Below are 20,816 nucleotides of genomic sequence, written 5' to 3' on the forward strand. Positions count from 1 at the left end.
CATGTGATCTTATGTACTGTAGCCTGTATAATAAATAAATATGTAGCCCAATAAGTATAAAATCCAGAAAGCTACACAACATGGGGTGGTTCATTTACAAACACAAGTCTAACTTAAGTTTCACTGTTTTTTAAAAAAAGTTTGTCTACCAAAAGACAGAGGAGAGCAGCACAGGGATAAACCTGCAGGCCTGACAGCAGCAGGTGTATCACTCCGCAGGTTTTCTACTTAGTGACAGTGTTTACATTGCAAATGTGCCTTAGTGACATTCATTAGTGCCCTCACTCACTATGCACAGAAAGCTTTTGATAGGGTGGAGTGGAACTTTCTGTTCACAGCCCTGGAAAAGTTTGGAATAGGTGACAACTTTTGCAGATGGATTAGAACCATGTACTCTGGTCCAGAAGCAGCTGTATTTACGAATGGGATACTTTCTCCTTTTTTTAGTATTTCCAGATCAACACGTCAAGGATGCAATTTAAGCCCATTGCTATTTACAATATTTTTAGAGCATTTGGCCATTCAAATCAGAGAAAATACAGAGATTAAAGGTGTCAAGAGATTTATTCTAAAGACACTTCTTCAGCTAAGAGTCTAAGGGTAGAAACACACAGATGCTGCAGCATTTACTTGTATACAAGGGCGATCACAGAACGCTCACACCAGAGTGGGGGCCCTGTGAATGCGCGGTCCGTTACCGCTCTGGTCTTTATTTATATACAAAGCAATACAACAGTGAATACTTCTATTCATAGGCAGAGGAAAGTTAGTGCGTAGGGAGTGAAGATAAGAGTGGTTCAGGTGTATGTGTGTGTGTGTTGTGAGATTCAGAAGGACGCGGCCCCTCTTCTTGTTAAGGAGCGCAGATAAGAGTGTCCAGCTCTCCTCTTCCTGCTTGTTCAGCTATTATCGCTGTGAGAAAGAATTTATAAAACAGTCTTGTAGTGGACAACAGTCTAAGTCATCAAAAGGTCAACATACAGTATTCTATCATATGCAAACTTATATCATTAAAAGCTTATACTGACTACTAAGTACAATTTTCCATTGACATTCCCTCCTGTTGTCAGTATAACTTTCAAGTGAGACATCAGTATGTAACATCTTGTTTTACAGTTTCTATCACACCATCATTAATCGCACAAAGTCTTCATGTTCCAACAGGTCGGGGTCATCATCATCATCATTTGTCACGGCTATGTATGCAGCAACAGTGGAAACAATTATGCGGTTGATCATGAGTTTTAGACATGGCAGGATACATGTTACAAAGACACAAAATAAAAGTAAAAATACAAAAAGGGATAAATAGAATAAATAAGAATACAAAGGAATTGCGAGTATTTCAAGTATTTCAAGTATTGAAGTCTATTGCACCGTTGGTTTTTAACAAAAAGTATTGCACAGTGAAAAGGGAGTAGTAGTCTTTTTAGCACCTGTAGCCAGGAGCCAGTGTAAAGCCAAGAAAACCAGTCACTTGTATTACTTACATAGTCCTGATTTTGGGCCTGCTTGATCTGTCTCAAGGCGTTCAGGGCATCAGTCATGTTTGATGAGTGTACATTGTCTGATGTGTGTGTGTGTCATTTCTCACTCAATCAACAAGTGCACGTCTGTTCAGGTGTGTGTTTCTCTTCATTTTGAGTCAGTGTGTGTAGATGTGTATGTTTGTGTATGTTGGCGTGTTTATCACTTTCCTGTTCTGGTGTTTTGAGTAAACCACGGCCTGAAGCGTGTCCTGGGGTCCTGCCTTCCTCCTTTTCAGTCCGGTTGCGACCATTGCTGCTGCTGCTCAAAGTTCAGTCTGTCCTGGTCCTGGCCCCAATTGGGGCAGTCCTTTCTCCAGTGTCCATGCTCACCGCAGGTGAAACCTGCATCTTCTTCTGTGTTTTGTCCATTCTGAGGTGCCTTTTGACCTCAGTTGCTCCTCCTGTCTCTGGCACGCCCTTTCTTCTGCTGCCCGATCATCCGTGTTGGTCCGTCACTGTCCTGCACAGTGTTAATGCAGAGTTATCAAGGTCAGCATTCTTTTGCTCGGCCTTACTTTTCATTCGGGCTTAATGGGCGTCTCGTCACAGCTCTGTCAGCTGAAGCTGTCTGGAAATCTCCCCCGTGTAGTGAAACGGGCCTTGGATTTAACGCTCTCCGTCTCTGCTGCATGAGATCGCTTTCCTGTAGCACTGTTGACATTTTTAGATTGTTGTTATGGGTCCAGCTGCTGCAGCATTTGGTCAGGGTCAGGGTCAGAGATGGTAGAGGGGAGAGCAGGAGTCCAGGTCGGCTTCGGCTTTCAGGACCGGCAAAGCAGCCTGTAATTAAACATAAAGAGAAAAAACAAAAACAAAACAAAAACAGACGAACAGGAAAATGATGTTGTATTGGCTGTGTTATTCAGAGAGGGGAGAAACACCGGGCCAGGCCCTGTGTCAGCCTTCTCTCCCCCTTTTTTTGTTTTTCCTCACAATATAATCAACTCATAACCCACCAAGTTGACAGGACAACACAGGTAGATATTAAAATTCGTAAGATCACGTTTAAAAGCACAAAAAAGGAATTTCCTTCCTTCAGTAATCACTTGTATGATTCAATCAGCAGAAAACATCTCACCATTTGACTCTTAACCACTAAATTTGTTGTTTCATCACTGGTTGGTCATACCAGTCTCGTTCTTTTCGAAGTTGTTGTCCTGCAACCCAGAGAGTTTATTTGTTAGTAGTGGATAAACTTCAGCATTTGATAACAAAACTATTAAGTTTTCCCTGTTTTAACACTAATGTGAGATATAGAGGTGCACATATAGTGTGTGCTGTAGTGTAAGCTGTTCTTCATTGCATGTATGTGTGTTAGTAGCTTGCATGCAAGGCCTCTGGGCCTGTCTCACCCAAAAGAGCATTTTCTCAACAGTTGCCTTTCTTTCGCGTGTGTTCAGAAAGGCAAATGTGCTTGAAGCAGTTGTGAGATTATTATGCTGTTATATATTACATTATACCTATAATCAAAATGAGTGAATCATGATACTGCTGTAGGCCACATCATACTTCTGAGTTAAAAGAATGTGAAAATCATTAGATTTATTAGATAGGTTTGTATTATCCTATACTGCTGATTTACTGTGAGTGAGTTACACTGTTTCATGACATTTCATACTGCCGAGTTATGAAAAGAATATTGTATTCAGAGAGCAGGGGCCTCTCTCTCTTTTTTTTTCTTTGTGATAGTAAAAAGAACAGAGCACATGCCACGGGAGCGTCACCCCCACCTTTGGTGGAAGCAGAAAAACAGGGAGCCAAGGTCATAACTCAGGCTCACTGGGAGTTAGAAAGAATATGAATGCTTAGTTTTGTGGCTGTGGCGCATTTTGTATAGCTTCTTTTCTTTGTTTAGTAGCTTTCTGCCTTCACCTGAGGGTGTGCCCTAAGCATGTGACTTCAGGTCTCCATAATTGGAGTTTATTTAAAGATAAATAAGATGATTTCATATATTGCTCGCGGATCATGCACTAGACGATATATTGCAGTATTAGCCTGCTTCAACACTTAAGCAAAACATCACTCTTTGTTTTATTATTATTATTATTATTATTATTATAAATTCTCCTTTCTCAAAAACAGAAAATGAAATTGTAGTTGTTCTTGGTTGAGAAACACAAAACCTCCCTTTCCCCCCTTTTTTTTCAAAACAAGAAACTAAGTTTTAACTTTTCTGGCTTGTCACCTAAAACAAAACAGATAACCCAGCTCTCGGCTGGCTCTGAACTTGTCATCATCAAGGTCGCATGGTGAGAGCCACTTCAGAAGTTACAGTATTCATCACTCAAGCAACATTTCAAAAAACAAAAGAAACAAAAAACAAAACTCAGCACACTACACAGAGAACAACAACAATACCCAACTGAAGATGTTGTTCTTGTTTGTTCTCCTTGAATTTTAGAATAAAGTTATTACATCTGCATTAGTAAATCATATGCCTAATCATTATGTGCCACTGTGATCCACAAGTATGATCACAGATTTATTCATTTTTCAAACCAACAAAACAAAAAACAAAACAAAACAAAAACAACTTATTGATGGCTTAAACGCTTTACACACATAAGTCAGGATGCAAAAAGGCTGCTGCCAAAGACAAATCAGAAGCGTGAGGGAAAAAAAACTGAGCCCACAGACAGCTTCATGTTTGAGCTTTAATAGCTGTTTCCCTCCCTCTGATGTGTTCTTATGCAGCTCCTGCTCTAAAAAATGTGTAACCTGCTCATCAGCTTAGCAGTGACCATATATTTAATTTAGCTTCTCAATTGTGTAGCTTTAGCTGTTGTATGCAGGGTTTAGCTTGTTAGTTGTTAGTATAGGTGTGCTCTATATTTCAGCAATGTCTCATCTAGGATGACAGGTTTTCAAGCAGGTCAAGTGCCTCTATGCACTTAATTAGTTTAGATATTTTCTTTATTTTCTTCATCTCATATGTCATTGTACTGAATTTGAGCAACCTTAAGCTTGATGCAGACTACTTTTAACAATTATCCACCTCACATCATAGCTGACTGAGGTGCCTCTTCATATTAATATTATGTTATTATTAATGTTATTATCTTTTTATATAACAGCAATAGTATATTACAATATTTTATTTATATTTTATTTTGCATCCATCGAGGGATGGGGGTGATCTGCAGTTTCACCCTTTCCCAAGCTGGAGACATTTTCCTTTTCACACACTTTCCTTGGCTGAACAATGACAAAACCTTAATATACCTTATGCATCTCTCTATTTCATTTAATATGTGTTTGTGTGAGTTATGTATTTTCTTTCATTCTATTCATTCTGGGCACGGTCTTCATCCTAACTATGTTTCATTGTTAATACCAGTTTACAGGTTGTTATCCTTGCTTTTATTAGTTTGAATACAGTAGAGATAAGCTCTAATTTAATTTAACATTTTGTTTATTCCACTTTATTCCTCTTGTGTTTATATGTATTCAGTTGGGTCTGTTTCCAGCCCTTTTTAAACTTTGATCTCTAATCTTTTACTTGACGAGGGATTATTATGTTCTTCCTAGTCTGAACTGCTTCTTTGTTTCTTACAGTCACGTACAAAATGTCCCTCTTTTCCACACCTCCAGCATGTAGTACTAAAACCACTGTTTGGTGTGTGTCTAGGCCTGCCTCTACCCCCTGCTCCTGCCCTGTGCATTCCTCTCCCTTTCTTTTGGATTACTCCTGCTCCGGTTTGTTGTTTTTCTAAACATTCCTCATCAGGTGTTAATTTTGCTTGTTTATTCTCCATGTTCAAAGATTTTGCTGGGCCGTCACTGGCACGCTTGACTTCAGAGTGGTTTACTGATACGCCCTTCGACTTCAATTCTAAAAAATGAAGCGGTATCAGTTTTACAAGATGAAACCCAACCGTTCTCCTTTGTCACCAGTACTTGAGCCTCAGCAAAAAACAAAAATAGAAGTAGTTCAGCAGCGTATTGTGCTGTAAAATCAACTTACTTCCAGACACGTACACACACATAGACATTTGCGCCCTTTTACAATTTGTTACGAAGTAATTACGGCTACCTCTAAAACCTAGGTCTAATTCGGTTCCTTACGGCGAATCCTAACCTATTTTATTTTTCACAAAGTAATTACGGCTACTTCTAACCTATCTTACGCGTTTCTCGAAGTAATTGCGGCTACAGCAAACCTATTTTGCGCATTTCTGAAAACCTTCTCGGCGGTTTTATATATCAAAATAGTGTTTCTCACCCTCAGACATCTCACTGGTGGTTCGGATCGTCAGACTGAATCCCGCCGCCGTGGACCAGACCGGCCCGGACTCGAACGTCCCGGGTCCTCCTCGTCTAAGAGGGCTGTGCACAGACTTCGGTGCTGGCTCCACGGCGTCAGGAAACAGTGTGCCAGATCCTGGAACAGAGTCACAGATAACAGTTCTGATATTTCTGATCCGGCTCTCGAAGGACCAAAATAAATGTCAAGAGATTTATTCTAAAGACACTTCTTCAGCTAAGAGTCTAAGGGTAGAAACACACAGACGCTGCAGCATTTACTTGTATACAAGGGCGATCACAGAACGCTCACACCAGAGTGGGGGCCCTGTGATGCGCGCTCTGTTACCACTCTGGTCTTTATTTATATACAAAGCAATACAACAGTGAATACTTCTATTCATAGGCAGAGGAATGTTAGTGCGTAGGGAGTGAAGATAAGAGTGGTTCAGGTGTATGTGTGTGTTGTGAGATTCAGAAGGACGCGGCCCCTCTTCTTGTTAAGGAGGGCAGATAAAAGTGTCCAGCTCTCCTCTTCCTGCTTGTTCAGCTATTATCGCTGTGAGAAAGAATTTATAAAACAGTCTTGTAGTGGACAACAGTCTAAGTCATCAAAAGGTCAACATACAGTATTCTATCATATGCAAACTTATATCATTAAAAGCTTATACTGACTACTAAGTACAATTTTCCATTGACAAAAGGTGTATTCGGGGGAGGCAGAGAACACAAATTCTTCCTGTATGCAGATGATGTGCTGGCATTAAACCAAGACCCAACTAATTCTATCACAAAACTATTAGAGGTGATTAATACATACTCAATGTTTTCGGGGTACAAAATTAATTGGCATAAATCAGAGGTGATGCCAGTTTCCTGGGCTTGTAGTCATAACTTAATATAGGGCTTTAACTTCAAGTGGGCGGACAAGAGAATGAAGTAGTACCCAAATATTGAGGATATTATGGTTAACAGTATGGGAAAATTATTAAATAAGATCAATAAAAACTTGGGTAAATGGAGTAAACTAAATTTGACATTGTGGGGAAAAGTAAACACAGTAAAAATGGTTGTAGCACCACTCATCAACTATTATACAGGAATGCTGCCTATGTGTATCCTGCGACGGATGTTGCAAAGCTACAATAGTATGATAAAAGATTTTCATTGGAAGGGTGGTAAACCCCGTATTAATCGACTGTCCCAACCCAAGAAAGAAGGGGGACTAGCCCTGCCCAGTATAGAGTATTATAGTATCTCTTTTGAAATGGCTATATTAGGCAAACATTGGACTGAGTAAAACAATATAGATTGGATTTTAATAGAACGAGAACTTGCATCTCCATTCACATCAATTGATATTTTATCACAAAAAGTAAATAATCACGGTAAGATGCAAAACCCTATTTTGAAATTTTTGAAAATGGTATGGTTGGAGGTGTGTAAGAAATATAAACTTGTGCCATATGTACAAAAGTATGCCCCCTTGTGGTATAATCCTAAAATTAAAACTGGTAAGCAAACTGTTTACTGGACACTAGAGATGGCACGATACCACTTTTTTATGTCCGATACCGATACCGATATCATAAATTTGGATATCTGCCGATACCGATATTAATCCGATATAGTGAGTTTTTTAATCAATAAAACTGTTTTTTTAATATCTTGCTGCATTTTGTATAAGTTCATACTCAAGTTTAAATAAACAACAACACTAAAGCTATTCTGTTATACCTGTATGTAAAAAATACACTGCACCCAAAATATTTCATAGTTCAGCAACACTGATCAATCTAATAAACTTAAACCTGCACCATCCTCCCTATTCTGGTATTTTAAAGAGTACTTAACAGAAATATTAAGCAACCTAACTAATAGGGTTGCAAACTCCCACAAAAAAAAAAGGGAACCACCCCCCACCCTCCACCTCATGATGCTTAATCGACATAATCAACTTTAATTTGATGCAGTGTGAAAAAAAATGCACAGAAATAAATTATTTTTCAAGAATAATTAAATAGATTCAACATCTTTCTTCTACAGAATTGCAGAGTGCACAGATGGTACTTTCCCAAAGGAAAAAGTACTATAGCTTACTAGGGTATATTAGACATTTAACAGTTACTATATACAGTAATGGACTTCTATACATTTTACATCAGATTAAAACTTTGGGTGTAAGATTCAGATAATTATTTATTAAAAGCTAGACATTTTAAATGAGAATAAGAAAGAAAAGCATGTCTTTGTGCCCCCTTTTCCCTGTTCATGCCCTATCGGCCCCCCTGGCCAAACTTTGCTAGATCCGCCCCTGCACAGTTACCAGCCGTCAGCTACGTAGAAAAGGATCCTGGTGTAGAAAGTAATATTAAATACATTCTAACAACAGCTTATCAAGCTTAAGCTGTTGTTCAGCTGCTGTTTTCCTTCTTGTGGTGCAAAGTGGGCCAAAAACAAAGAAGAGAGACGGACTCGCGACAGAAAAGCCGATCAGCTGATCATTAAGGAGTTTCATGAAGTAGCTGCAGGAGAGGGAGGGAGAGAGAGAGGCAGACGCTCCATATATCGGTGGTTAAGCTTAACGCAGGTAAGCTTTACAAACATTCAGAGATGAACTTACACACTTGCTTTACTTCTCTCTGGGATAACTTCCTCGGAGATGAAATGCTGGTTTGCTAGCGAGGCTACAAATACACACAGCTGCTCTATCACGTGACGCACACTGCTCCGACTGCTACGGTTATGAGCCGAGTTACGCCGTGTCGCAAGTTTTGTGAGGTGCTTTTTTTATATTTACTGGATCGGATTACATTTTTTATTTCTCGCCGATATCCGATCCAGTAATTTACGTCAGTATCGGACCGATACCGATACGTAATATCGGATCGGTCCATCTCTACTGGACACAATGGCTAAGAAGAAGTATCAGAACTGTTAGTGACCTATTTGAAGGGGGTGTTTTCATGTCGTATGAGGATATTAAAAATAAGTTTCGTTTGGAGGATAACAGTCATTTTTGGAAGTATTTGCAAATAAGAAACTGTTTAAAAGGAGGAGTTACAATAACACGTGAAAGTAACCTGATAGAGAATTTTATGCTACTACCCCCATTTCTATGCACAGCTGCGCAATGGTATAATATTTGCCCATGGATAAAAAATAATATAAATAAGAGCCTGAAAAAAGCATGGGAAAGGGATCTAGGGTGTACAATCGATGAAGATACATGGGATTCTATATTGTCGAACAATGATTATACATTAGGGAAGCCAGGGGGAAATTTATTCAATACAAAATTCCTAACAGATACTATTATACTCCTTCAAGGCTGTATAGAATGGGGATTGGTAGAGATGACTTGTGTTGGAAATGCCAACAAGCCAATGGTACTCTGATACATGCCCTCTGGGAATGCCCGCTGGTTTTTCCAGTTTGGAACACTGTACTGAATTATTTGCAGGGGTGGACACTTTGTAACTTACCCAGATCGCCTAAATTATGTCTACTAGGAGACAAAGGAGAGGTGCCGCAATTAAATAAACGGCAGTTTAGAGTGTTAAGTACTGCATTGGTAACATGTGCCCATGTCATTTTGGAACACTGGCAGGACTCCCATACTCCAACGCTTAAAATGTGGAAAGAAAGAATGATTGGAAACGTTGCTTGCGAAAAGATGTTGGGAAAGTTACATCATGTGACGGAAGCTGCGGTGGAACAGTGGGACAATTTTTGCACCTACATGTCTACCTGACTTGGACATTTGAGCTTAATACTGTTTTTGTTTTGTTTTATTTTGTTTTGTTTTGTTTTTTGTTTGTTTGCTTCTTGCTTTTGGTTGTTGCATTTTTGTATTTGCTGTTATAAAATGCAAAAAACATTAATAAATGTTGATTCCTTGACCTGTTTGAGAATATCATGAAGATTTTTTAAAGTATTATTTGATCTTTATACTAATAACACATTATTGTATCTATAGAGATATGATTTAATGTCATTTTTAAATTAAACTTTTGATGACACTTGATCATTTATACACCTAAATATAAAAACTAAATGATACAGGTCTGCAGAGGATCGACTTCAGCAGCTACTTGTTCAGTCAAATTCATTGGCGTTTTATCACATGCTGTAAGTGACTTAATTCTGATTTTAGAAAATTAAACTGTGTGTTAAAAAGAATTAGAGTTAAAAAAAAAAAAAAGAATTAGAAATTATTGATGTTTCATTCAGACTTCGAGCAAGTTTTAATGAATAAGTGAAGCACTTTTCCTCTTTGGAGCTTTTGCCCAGAGTTTAGTTTCTTTTAGCCGGAAGTTCATGCGGAGCTGATTTGACTTCATATGTGAGAAAATGTTTACACACAACTGAACTTAAAGCAAACATTAAAGCGAACAGAGAGGCTGAAAGAAAACTTTCACATTGAGAAAATGAGCAGAGGGACACACCTGGTGGACAAACACAGACATGACAAGAAGAAAGACTAAAGTGCAGAGGGGAGACAAACAGCTGGAAATACTGTTGGAAAGGATTGTCATGCTTCAGAAAAACACACAGCACACACTCTAACAGTCCTTTATTTGCACTGGAGGAGAAATCACTCAATTATATTTAAAAACACACACACAAAAACTACCTGTTCAGCCCAGTCAGTAGTACCAGATTTATTTTTTAAAAATGTGACTTCACTGTAGATGAATTCCCGATTAATATATCCAGCTTTCAAAACCTATCACTTACAGGTCAGTTATTATCTCACAAACTTTCTTCTCCCTATATCTAGAGCAATAAGTACATTCATTATAAAAATTAAGACTCTCTGTTATCACATACGGTTTGACAAATGAATAATGACAGTGGCTCAGATTCTTTATCAAAATGTTTTTTCTTATCATACAAAGAATTTCTGGAAAATTACAAAATATCCACAAAACCAAAATAGTCTGCTGCGGTTTTTGATACTGTAGCAAAAAGTGTCCTCATACTGTTACCAAACTCTGCTGTTGATAATTTAGCCTTCAGTTTAGAAGAATTTATGACAGCTATATATATTTTTATCACTGATGTGTTGAAAGACAAATCATAAAGAACAATATTAGGAATGTAATTAGTTTTGTTACTGTCTCTGCTTCTGAACATTCCTGCTCTTCTTTATTTAATGATATACAGCAGGAGAATGCATGGAGGATATTTGATTAGTACTGTATCAGTAACACTGTTAGTCTCTTTTGCCATACTGCACATATTGACAGGTATTGAGTTTATCCAGTGAAAGTGGTGCTGAACAGTGCATTCAAAGCGAGGACAAAATTGAGAGAAAAAATCATATTGTTTATTACTGTTGTAAAATACTATGTTGATGTGCAGGGACCAAAGCAGCTTTCCTACACTTTATTAATGAGTTTTCCACACAAAGCCAAAAAAATCTGGCAGCAATTTGCATAAATTAAAAAGGCAAAAACTTATTAAAACTCTGACCATGTCAAATTAATCCAGTATGCTGATTCACGTGACCGATGACAGCAAACAGAGCAAGCAGAGCAGTAGAGGAGAGGGGCGGGGTCGACTCGATCAGAAGCGGTTGGCAGGCTGGGCTGTGAATTTTTTTTTATAATCAACTTTATTTTATCAAGGAACAAAGTGCAATAGTACACATAGTATATAAAATACATATTCTACAAAATAATTTCAGAACTTGAACATAGAAGATACAGTATGGATGTACCAGAGAACCAGGGAGAGCAAATAAAAAAAAAAGCAGAGCTTCTTATCAAGTACGGTCCTGAATATTGGGGCTTAAGAGGTTAATTCCGAGTAGATTGATAACGTCTTAATTACTTTGTGATTTGGAGAATGTTTGATAGTGTCAGTATAAGATAGGCAATAAGAATTTACGGAAGTGGGGGTTTCTGTAAAGAACCTTACATTTGTGAATGAAAAACGTGGCCAAAAAGACAATTAAATTAATTTGAAAAAAAAAGAAGAATTAGTAGAGTCCCAATGTAGTCCAAATAAAATATCTTTCCACAATAACTGAAAATGACTTTCTGCAGGAAATATGTTGCCAAAAAAGTCGGGAGTGGGAGCACAGCCAGAATAAATCAACAACAGATTCATGTGTACGTTCGCAAAAAGAGCAGTTTGTATCAATGTCTGGTTTAAGCCTTATAAGGAAACCTTTGGTAGGATAACATGTGTGGAGAAGTTTAAGGCTGAGCTGTGAATAAACAGGAGACGGCAGACGGAAGTGACGTATCAGAAAGTGAAGCGAAAGGAAGTCCATGGCGGGAGAGATGAAGATGGTCGAGATAGAGCTGAAAAAGGGCGAAAAATAGGCGAAAACAGCAAGAGCGAAAGTAAACCTGCAATGGAGAGGAAACGGACACTGTAACCGTGACAACGAGACACGGAGGACGGATTTAAAGTGATCATGAAATCGTCTCCAGACGGTCGTCGTTCGGTGAGTGGAACCAGATTCAGCTACAGCAGCGATAAATAAGCCTGTAGGGGAGATTAAGAGTGCTAAATACTGAGAAACGGATCCCTGATGTCCGATTAAATCAAATAAGTGTACAGGAAGTGTAGTGTGGGAAAGTGTCCAAACAGCAGGTTGAATGTTCTATTTATTTAACCAGGAAGATCCCATTGAGATTAAAAACCTCTTTTTCAAGAGAGACCTGGCCAAGATACGCAGCAGTAAGTGTCTTACAGTTACAAAAATTACTCAATTAAACACAGGCAGCAACAACGCACATGCAAAAATAAATTAAAAATAAATAAATAAAATTCAAAGAAAAATTCAAAGAAATTCATGTTATGGACTTGGCCTCAAGGATTCTTAGTTTAGATTTAAAAGCACTTAATCAAATGAATTCAGTCATTTTCCAGTTGTACTGCAGCTCGTTCCAAGCCAAGGGTGCTGAATGGACAAAAGCTCTTTTACCAAATTCAGTTCAGGCAAATGGAACAGAAAGCAACAAGTAACCTTGCAGACGAAGAGAATACCGACCAACATGCTTCACTGCAAGCAGGGAACATGTATAGAAAGGCAGTCCAAGTATTGCATTATATATAAATCTGTATAATTGAGAGTTCCTCTGACTTGCCAAAGCAGGCCATCCTACCTGGGAGTTTAACTCACAGTGGTGAGTCTGAAATTTACAGTTAGTGATGAACCTCAGAGAAGCATGATACACAGTGTCAACCATTCGAAGCTTTCATATATAGAATATCTCCATAATCCAGCACAGGGAAAAATGTGCTGGATGATATATACATACACACACACATACATACATACATCTATAGATAGATAGAGATAGATAGATAGAGATAGATATATCTATCTATAGATAATAGATATATACAGTTTTTCATTTTTCCCCTACTATTCTCCTGTCCACACTTTACTCCAGTAGGTCGCAGTGACGCACCTGTAAGCTGGTTTGCCAACTGCCATCAGAAGAATGGGAAGGAAGGAGGTGGAGGGGCAAAGGGTGGCTGTTCAAGAGGAGTGGTGTGTGCAGACATGGCTATTGTTTGATGAAGCGGACTGTACTAAGAGGAAAGACACAAACTAAAGTATTGATCCCGTCACGTTAGTGTGAATCTGATACCAATACCAACGTCTGTTTTGCTTCTATTGCTTTTTGTATGGATCCGCCCAGCCTGAGTTGAAGCGGCAATGAGTTCAGCTCAGTATCTGAGAGAGTTCATCAAGGAGAGACTAACTGCTGTTTGTGAAGAAATCTTCTCAGAGGTTCAAAAAACCATCGTCCAGTATGAGGAGGAGATCAACCGTCAGCACAGACTGCTGGATATCAGCCGGAAACCCGACAGAAACTCACACATCATAGGTATAGACATGTTTTTAACTATGTGCTGTTGACGCCCTAATTTCCTGAACTGAAGTCAGAGCACTAACACATGAACATGGGCACAAACACACCTGGTTATTCCAGCTATTGCTGCAATTACTGATTTTTCAGGAGATCAGACATGTGAGCCTCTGATCTCTGGACTGCTGACAAAAGGAGCCTGCTAAACAACAATAACGGCTGGTTTTCAGCTAGCTTTATGCCAGCTAATGTTAGGCTCGAGTGTCCTAAAACACACGTTGTCTCTAATAAACAGTTTGATTACATCGTGACATCATTTGAAAGTTTATTTGCTAAGTGTCTGAGTCCAACAGTGTTTGATCCACTTCAAAGAAGGTTTCACTAACCCTGGCTCAGAGCAGGTAACAGCAGCAAAAACAGCAGCACTTACTGTCAGAAAAGCTTAGGCTATCCTCAACAACTCAGCTCAATATCAGTAGCATCAGTCCTCTACAGTAAATAGTTGTAGAACAGGGGGTCTCAAACTTGGGACCCAGGGGCCACTCCAGCCCGTATATTGATGTGAAGAATCATAATGCATTTTGGTTTATTGTTATTTGTTTATTGTTGAGTGCAATGTTAAAAAAAGGAAGCAAAAGCAAAAATGATTTTACATGAAGGCAATATGAGCAGAGAGCGCAAACATGTGAGAGAGTTATTTCTAAAGAAAACAGAAAATATTTGACATTTATAAAAACAAAACATTTGTGGGTGTTTTCTTTTTTGTTTGTTTGGGTTTTTTTGTACCACTTAAATACTAAAGTGGCCCTCCAATGAGACAACAGTGTCAACAGTGGCCCGCAGTTCATGTAAGTTTAAGACCCCCGTTGTAGAAGCTTCACCACCAACATTATGAGGTAAACCATGATCTGACAGCCTATATTCACTACACATGAACAGCAGCTAGAGATGTTTGTTAGAAGGCAGAGAGAGAGAGAAGGAAAGACCACAGAGTTCATGGATGTAGTGAAAGAGGAAATCAAGAGAGTTGGTGTGTAAGAGGAGGATGCTGGAGACAAGGTCTCATGGAGGCGGATGATTTCCTATGGGTACTCCTAAATGAAGCAGGAACAAGAAGATATTTCATCACCATCAAGCTGGGATAAGAAATACATTTTACAAATACAAATAGTGTACTCAGTAGTGCCATTTGTTACTCAAAATTTACAGCTATGGTCAGAGATACATTTAACTTTACCTTTAAACAAACATTAAGGACTTTGTTCTGCTGCTCTCACGCTGACAGAAGAGATGGTCACATTCCATAAATATAACCTTCACATGACCTTCAGACAATGTCTTTTGTTAGCTTCTTTAACATATCCATGTTTAAGAGTGTGGTCAGGTTTGTTGCACAAACATGGTCACCTTGATATTCTGGTCCTGCCCCAAAGTTAATTCATTCTGGCAAGATATTCATAAATGCTTGGAAAAGATTTTCAGTGCCCATATCCTCTTTGATTTCTTACATATGTACTTAGGCCAGGAACCCCTAAATATAACCACTCCAGCAGATAAATACGTACTGAGAATTATTTTATTGTCAGCTGAGAAAACATTGACTAGGCATTGGCTGCAACCAAATGTACCAGGAAAACAATAATTTTACAGTACTGTGTACCAAATATTCATAATGGAGAGGCTTACTATGTCTTTGCAGCTTCAACGAGACAGATTCAACAAACTCTGGTCCAGATGGACCCAGTACATTAAAGAGCTGAGAAGCAATTTTATTTTAAATGACTCTCCTTGCCAGAGTAAGCAACTATAAGGTGGACATCACACCAAGATTGGATCAGCTGCCTCCGCTTGTCCAACTGGGTGTTTGTTTTGTTCTGTTTTTTTTAAATTAGTTTTTTCTTTGGTGCTCTTGTTTGTTGGTTTTGATTGTTCTTTGTTTCTTTCCCTACTATGAAAATATTGTCCAGATATATATTTCAAATAATCACTCTATATAGAGGGGGAGGGGGGTGATCATAATAATAAATTAGAGAAATACAACTGGGAACTATTACTTGCATCTTACTACAGTTTTGAGAAATTGAAATACTGTTGGATATGTTGACTGACAATGTATATGGTTATTTGACTCTCGTCCCCATGTATGTTGTAAAGTTCCTTCTGTAAATTCTTTGTATGAGATCACCAATAAAAACTACAAATATTAAAAAATAAACAGGTGACCTTGCAGTTTAGTGTGGTGAACTTTGTGTCTTTGCTCGCAGTGAGGAGCTTCAGTGCTAATATATTATTGTGTGGCTGTGAGTGTGCACAACTATTTGAGCTGATTTACGTGTGTTGCTGATCACCGTTTATCATCACATAACTGACTTTTTTTCGTGTATTTCTTTGTTCCTTAAGACCTCCCACAACAACATGACTGTGAGGAAGAGGAGGGTCTGAATGAGCAGCAGGTCTGTAACCAGGAGAGGAACTCCAGTCTGGACCAGGAGGACCCAGAGTCTCCACAGATTAAAGAGGAACAGGAGGAACTGTGCAGCAGTCAGGAGGGAGAGCAGCTTGAACTGAAGCAGGAGGCTGATACTTTCATGGTGACACCCACTTATGAGGAAAGTTCCAACAGTGAACCAGAACCAAACAGTGAGCAGCTCCTTTCTCCCAGCTCACCTGAAGCAGAAAGCCAAAATCATGAAGAAAGCCAGCATGTGGACTTAAGATCTACTAGGAATGCAGAGCTGAAGAAGAGGAGACATCACAATCAGCGAGTGGACAATGCTGTTTCAGAGAGTAAAACTGACACAAGGAAACAGTCCGTACAGTGTGACACCTGTGGAAAAACTTTTAATTTTAAATCCAACCTTACTACACATCTGAGAGTTCACACAGGTGAAAAACCATATCCTTGTAGCACCTGTGGGAAACAGTTCAATCAAAAATCATCATTGAATACTCATGTAAGAATTCACACAGGTGAGAAGCCGTATCCGTGTAACACCTGTGGGAAAATATTCAATCAGCTGGCACACTTGAAAACTCACACAAGAATTCACACAGGAGAGAAGCCACATTGTTGTACCACTTGTGGGAAAAGATTCAATGAGAAATCAACATTAAAAACTCACATAAGAGTGCACACAGGTGAAAGGCCATATCCTTGCAGCACTTGTGGGAAAAGATTCAGTCAGAGGATGAACTTAAAGAAACACGTGAAAATTCACACTGGTTAAATGTTTAATACTTTGAAAATGTGATAAAGCCCTGAGTGATAGCAATGTGTTGGTGGTAGAACTGAACTGACCAGAAATAAAATCACTGCAACACCTGAGTGAAAAGATGATTCATGTTCAAGACAGTATTTCAAGACATTGTTTATTTGGTTTCCTACTTTATTCTTATAAAGCCAAACTCGTCTTACATTTCATAAAGGTTAAAGTTCAGTATGCTCCTGTTCTGTTTGTTCATTGTTCGAGGGCCGGTGTCCTGCAAGTTTTAGATATCAACCTGGGTCAACACACCTGAATCACATGATTAGTTCATTACCAAATCTCTGGAGAACTTCAAGACATGTTGAGGAAGTAATTAAGCCATTTGAATCAGCTGCAGGACCCGGTCCTCGAGGCCTGGAGTTGCCCACCCCTGCTCTAATGTGTGAATGCAGCATAAGAGTGTTCTCTTATTCAGCTGAAGTTTTTCTTTGTTTCTGATTTTTACCCACTATGATGCCAGGAGTAGTGCGCAATAGTAGGACTGACTAACCAGTCAGTGGTGAGAGAGGTCCTTGCAAGCTCAGAATGAAAAGTTTGTTTTGGTTTAAATTTTGTTATGATTAATTTACCTGAATAAATATGCTGGACAAGTGAACCACAAAAAAACAAAACAAAACAAAAAAACAGTGGAGACTCACTGATGAAGATTTGGTCCACCCCACACTCTGACTCACCTTTACAGCACAGCTAATGTAATGTCTGCAAGTTAAATTATTCTGCAGAAGCAAAAGTTTGTTTTTTTTACTTTTCCAATTAGAAAGTTGGGGCATGAAGAGATTGGAGAGAGTTATAAGCTTTCCTTCTTTGGGAATTCACTTTGACTCCACAGTTGACTCTCGCAGCTGGAGTGTAGTGAACAGGTGTTATCAGTGCGGATGGGACGCTAGAAAAAGATGTTTCTACACTGAGTCAAGCTTCTGGAGCACAGATGTTTTCAAACACAACTCTGAAGCATGGTTCAAAACACCCACGTCACGTGATCACGACTAACCGAGGTTTTGGTGCACTTTACCCCAGTTTCAGTAGGTGGTGTACCTGCTGCTTATAGACATATAAAAAAACAGACAGGTGGGTCAGCTCCATTCACTCATATCAGCAGAGAGAAAGTGGCACATGGTGCTGTCAACTCATAAAATATCTCAGTAAAAACCTCCGCTCTGCTTTCAAGGTGAAAATTTAAAAAAAAGTTTTCAGCTCTGACTTTGCCTGGTCTCTATTTTTTTTCCTACATTCAATAGAAAACGTCATTCTCATCCTTTGCTGTCTTATGTGGTTGCAATTCTACTAGGTTTTAAAAATAGTTATGCAAAACAAAGTGTGCCTGCTCCGATAGGCCTTAAAGGGTTAACCCTCTGGGGTCCAGGGTACAGTTGGCCGTTTTTGACTACTTTTGATTTTACCTCTACATTTCACCTTTAAAAACAGTTCATCTTCCCTTGTTTGGTATCATTCTTTTCAGCACAGCCTCACAACCTATGTGAATTTACAGTTATTTTTTCATTTTGATATACTGTATTAACACAATTGATCTTAAATCAGACAAAAAAACAAAATCCGAGTAGAAAAAAAATGATATTTTTTACTGTAACAGCCACAAACATGTTTAACGAATCATTTTCATAACTTGAAATGCAAATATAAATTGTAAATATTAAAAATCTATGCACAAGTTTTGAAGACAACAAAGTTATATGCAGCTATTTACCTAAAAATGCAGCCAAGTATTTTTTGAAATAACTATTTTCAGACTATTTATTTGTTCTGCATTAAATAAGATGCCACACAAATTATTTGGGTCTCTCTCAAAAGAGAGAAAGTGTCCTTGTCTCTGTTGTTAGCTTGGCTCTGTCCCTGGTTCTCCTCTCTTCCAGGTTTAAAGCCACCGTTCACCTCGATGCAAATCATGAAAAAGGATTTGTGTTTTAACCTTTGGAGCTCAGATTGAAAAACAAACCAGTTGTTCAAAACAGCCTGGTGTCTTCACTCTATCAGCCGGTATCACTTCCTTAATGAAGCCAACAAGATATTAGTGTGTGCTGAGTGTTTTTCTGATGCACAGCAATCCTTTCCTAGAGTTATTTTTCCAGCTCTTTGTCATCCCTCTGCGCTTTAGTGTTTTTTGTTGTCATGTCTGTGTTTGTCCACCAGGTGTCTCCCTCGGCTCAGCTCTGTGTGACAGTTTTCTTTCAGTCTCTGCTCACTTTAATGTTTTCTGCAGGTTCAGTTGTGTGTAGTCATTTTCTCGCATCAAGTCAAACACACTGAGCTCAACATGAACTTCCTGCCAACAGAAACTAAAATTAGTGCAAAAGTACCAAGGAGGAAAACTGCTTCATGTATTCTCTCAGATTAGTTTCACATTGGCAGATCCTGGAATGAAGGCAAGACTTTGTTTCTTATAAATAACCTGAGTTTGTTCAAATTAAATATGATGATGTCCTCATTGATCATAATAATGAAAAGTAAACTTCCCGCAGTGTTTGCCGAGTCAAAAACAGCAGACAAACAGATCAATGTAGATGTAATGAGAGATTCTTCACAAATGTACAAAGTGAGAAAAATGTACAAAGTGATCGATAAAGAACTATTGATTTCTCTGTTAGAGACCATGAAGTAGAAGAGAAACAACATACACAAAATTATTATTCAAAGAAATGAAGCTCTTATGTTTTTATTCTATGAGTGCACTGACATGAGTACACTGTGATATTTGCAGTATACAGTTAGATCCACACAAGACATTAGAGCTGCTGTTCTAACTTTCATTTTAATCCAAACGATTAATACTACCAGCATTTCTCCCTTACCCAGTATCTACATATCCATAAAGTGTGTTCACACCCTCATAGGGAGGCCACAAAGAGACTAAAGCAGCCAGAAGTCGAACCTGGAATTTTTTAATCCATAGTCAGATGATTGTCCATTGTACCACTGGCCCACAAACTGACATAAAGTCATGTTAGAATTGATATGAAGATGATATGTCAATAACCTTTACCATTAAACATTACTGATGTTGAAACAGAGAAAGTAAAAAGTAAAACTGCCCTTTAAGCATGATTTTAATGGAACAACAACTGTAATCCATCAGATCCTCCCGTGTCTTAATGACAGAGCTTCTAAGAAGTCTGTTAACTTACACAGGCTGTATTTTTGCTGCCCATCTTTCCAGGCTTCAAATAGGCTAAACTTTATTAATATAGTAATAAGCAGCAGTCTGCTGAGAAAAGAAAAAAATAGTCAGCTCGACTCAGGGTGAGGACTGAGGGAAGTGTTCTAGATAGACAGGTTTGAGCTGATTATGCACTCGTTCTGATAACATGTCACCCTCCACCAAATAAACACTCCGAGTAGCAGCTACCACAACAGACAGAAGACAATATATTTGCTGTTGGATTTCTTACAAATTGCTGCAAATTGTGTGCCACAGACTTTGTAATTCACAATAAGTGACTTATTAAAACATTTTCCTCCTGAAAGTGAAACTCTGTCAAAAGAAGTTTGAATGTAATCTTTATTTAGTTTAGTTTATTCTGCATTTAGCAGACACAGATGGATTTTTTTATATTAAGAAAACAACAACAGCAAAGTCCAAGTACCATCCCTGAAAATCCTTACACTGTGGACTGTGAGACAATCTGACATATGCAGTGTTGGGAAGGTTACTTTTAAAATGTATTCCATTACAGAATACTGAATACATGCCCCAAAATGTATTCTGTAACGTATTCCGTTACGTTACTCAATGAGAGTAACGTATTCTGAATACTTTGGATTACTTAATATATTATCGTGCTGTTTACAACTACGTGAATGTACTATTGCTGTGATTTATTACTGTTACTGAAGGTCCGCGGCTCCGAACCGTAGTAAAGGGACCTCTGGCTAATACGGTGGGTTCCGTGTCGGGCTGGTAGCCGAAAACTAGCTTTACTTTGTTG

At 38.6% G+C, this 20,816-nt stretch overlaps 2 protein-coding genes and 1 long non-coding RNA gene across 3 annotated transcripts in view; 2 read left to right on the plus strand and 1 right to left on the minus strand.

Moving 5' to 3' along the window:
- LOC100695786 (zinc finger protein 239) overlaps nt 1–20,816 on the plus strand; it is a 630,955-nt gene that overhangs the window by 26,269 nt on the left and 583,870 nt on the right. The gene's annotated exons all lie outside the window — the stretch shown is intronic.
- LOC100705195 (zinc finger and SCAN domain-containing protein 2) lies at nt 11,988–18,258 on the plus strand. The gene is made up of 4 exons (XM_005464559.4): nt 11,988–12,231; nt 13,187–13,287; nt 13,439–13,627; nt 16,010–18,258. The coding sequence occupies exons 3-4, from the start codon at nt 13,456–13,458 to the stop codon at nt 16,834–16,836; spliced, it is 999 nt and encodes a 332-aa protein (XP_005464616.2). The 5' UTR covers nt 11,988–12,231; nt 13,187–13,287; nt 13,439–13,455; the 3' UTR covers nt 16,837–18,258.
- Nucleotides 14,434–16,067, minus strand: LOC112843357 (uncharacterized). Its single transcript, XR_003215673.1, has 2 exons — nt 15,980–16,067; nt 14,434–14,703 (listed from the first exon to the last, which is right to left on the minus strand). It is a non-coding gene; the product is annotated as an uncharacterized LOC112843357 (long non-coding RNA).

The sequence above is a fragment of the Oreochromis niloticus genome, linkage group LG3, assembly GCF_001858045.2.
Source record: "Oreochromis niloticus isolate F11D_XX linkage group LG3, O_niloticus_UMD_NMBU, whole genome shotgun sequence".
In the NCBI taxonomy this organism is placed as follows: Eukaryota; Metazoa; Chordata; class Actinopteri; order Cichliformes; family Cichlidae; genus Oreochromis; species Oreochromis niloticus.

Coding starts and splice junctions, on each gene's coding strand:
- LOC100705195 (XM_005464559.4), top strand. CDS start 13,456: ATGAGTTCAGCTCAGTATCTGAGAGAGTTCATCAAGGAGAGACTAACT. Junction 13,628..16,009: donor CAGAAACTCACACATCATAG/GTATAGACATGT, acceptor TTGTTCCTTAAG/ACCTCCCACAACAACATGAC.